Source organism: Buceros rhinoceros, unplaced genomic scaffold (genome assembly GCF_000710305.1).
Source record: "Buceros rhinoceros silvestris isolate BGI_N320 unplaced genomic scaffold, ASM71030v1 scaffold29848, whole genome shotgun sequence".
Classification (NCBI taxonomy): Eukaryota; Metazoa; Chordata; class Aves; order Bucerotiformes; family Bucerotidae; genus Buceros; species Buceros rhinoceros.
Window position 1 is genome coordinate 10,377 of NW_010425675.1, and position 1,320 is coordinate 11,696.

Genomic DNA, 1,320 nt, shown 5'->3' on the forward strand with positions numbered 1-1,320 from the left:
CCATTGCATTGGGGCTTGCTGCCTGGGGTGTGAGCGGAGCTGCTCGCTGCCTGCTGTGGGAGCAGCGCTGCATTTCTCTACACAGCGAGGGTGGGGCAAGAAGCTTCCTCAGGTCTCTTGGAGCAAAGCAAAGTCAAGAGGGTGTTTCAAACCGTGACTCTCTCTCTCTTGCAGTCAAAGACCCCTGCTCTGGTGTTTGAGTATATCAATAACACAGATTTTAAGGTGAGTCTGCCTGAGTGTGGAGGGGGGAGGCTTCCCGTTTCTGTTGAGAGTGCTGGGGTCTGGGGTTGTTGGATGTTCCTCGGGAGCTACAGGGAGTTTGGAGCTTTCTCCTGTGTCAGCTTCACCTTCCTGTCCCCACATAAACCAGAAACCTGTAAACAGGCTCTAGACAAGTAGGAATAAAACCTCCTGTGCTGAATCTCCTCCCAGCTCTGAGGACTAAGTTCCACATTGAGATGCTCATCCTCTCCTCCCACTGTAGCAGTCCCTGCTGTGCGGTGTGCTCGGCCCAGGTTAACCCCTGTCCCGCAGTTGGCAGCAGTGCGCTTCGTGGAGCGAGTGGCACTGATTTGTGCTGCAACCCGCCAGACCTGGGGGCTGTGGGGTGGCAGAGGAGGGAGAGCATCTCCTGCTGCCCGCCGGCCTGGCAGAGGGGGACTGGGCAGTCTTGATCTGCTTGCCTGAGGCTGCAGGATGTTCTGATTTCTGGGGAGCTCCAGGTGATGACTCCTTCCCAAAACAGGGGTCCTCCTGTCCTGGCTGCAGCTCCCGTGCTGCCGGGACTGGGCAGTCTTGATCTGCTTGCCTGAGGCTGCAGGATGTTCTGATTTCTGGGGAGCTCCAGGTGATGACTCCTTCCCAAAACAGGGGTCCTCCTGCCCTGGCTGCAGCTCCTGTGCTGCCGGAACGCTTCGGGCTGGCAGCGGCGAGCTGACACCCAAAAGAGATGTACAAGTAGCAACCACACCGATCTGAACGGTGCCTTTGCTTCCCCCACGTGGATCTTTACCCAGCGTCACTGCGTCTGTGGTGGAGAATTAATGGGGCCATTGGAAAGCCATCAGTCATCCCCTCCTGCGCTGTGCAGAGACCTCATTCATTCCAGTGTTGGGACAGTGCTTTTTCCTTCCCCACGGTCCTGGAGCATTACGTAGGTACACGCCTCGTAGGATGCAGCTTCAGCAGATCGCACCAAACATGCGGAGCAGGACGCTGGGTTGATGGTGGTGGCCTGTGGACCACCTCACCCGCAGCCCTGCATGCCGCAAGGAAGCCCCCATTGTTTGTGCCCCTCCAGGGTTGGTACGGCGAGCC

At 57.8% G+C, this 1,320-nt stretch overlaps 1 protein-coding gene across 1 annotated transcript in view; it reads left to right on the forward strand.

Moving 5' to 3' along the window:
- CSNK2A2 (casein kinase 2, alpha prime polypeptide) overlaps positions 1-1,320 on the forward strand; it is a gene marked incomplete at its 5' end in the record, with an annotated part of 21,430 nt that overhangs the window by 10,209 nt on the left and 9,901 nt on the right. Inside the window, one exon of the mRNA XM_010141238.1 lies at positions 175-225. Coding sequence (XP_010139540.1) covers positions 175-225 — 51 coding nt within the window. The remainder of the gene's footprint in view (positions 1-174; positions 226-1,320) is intronic.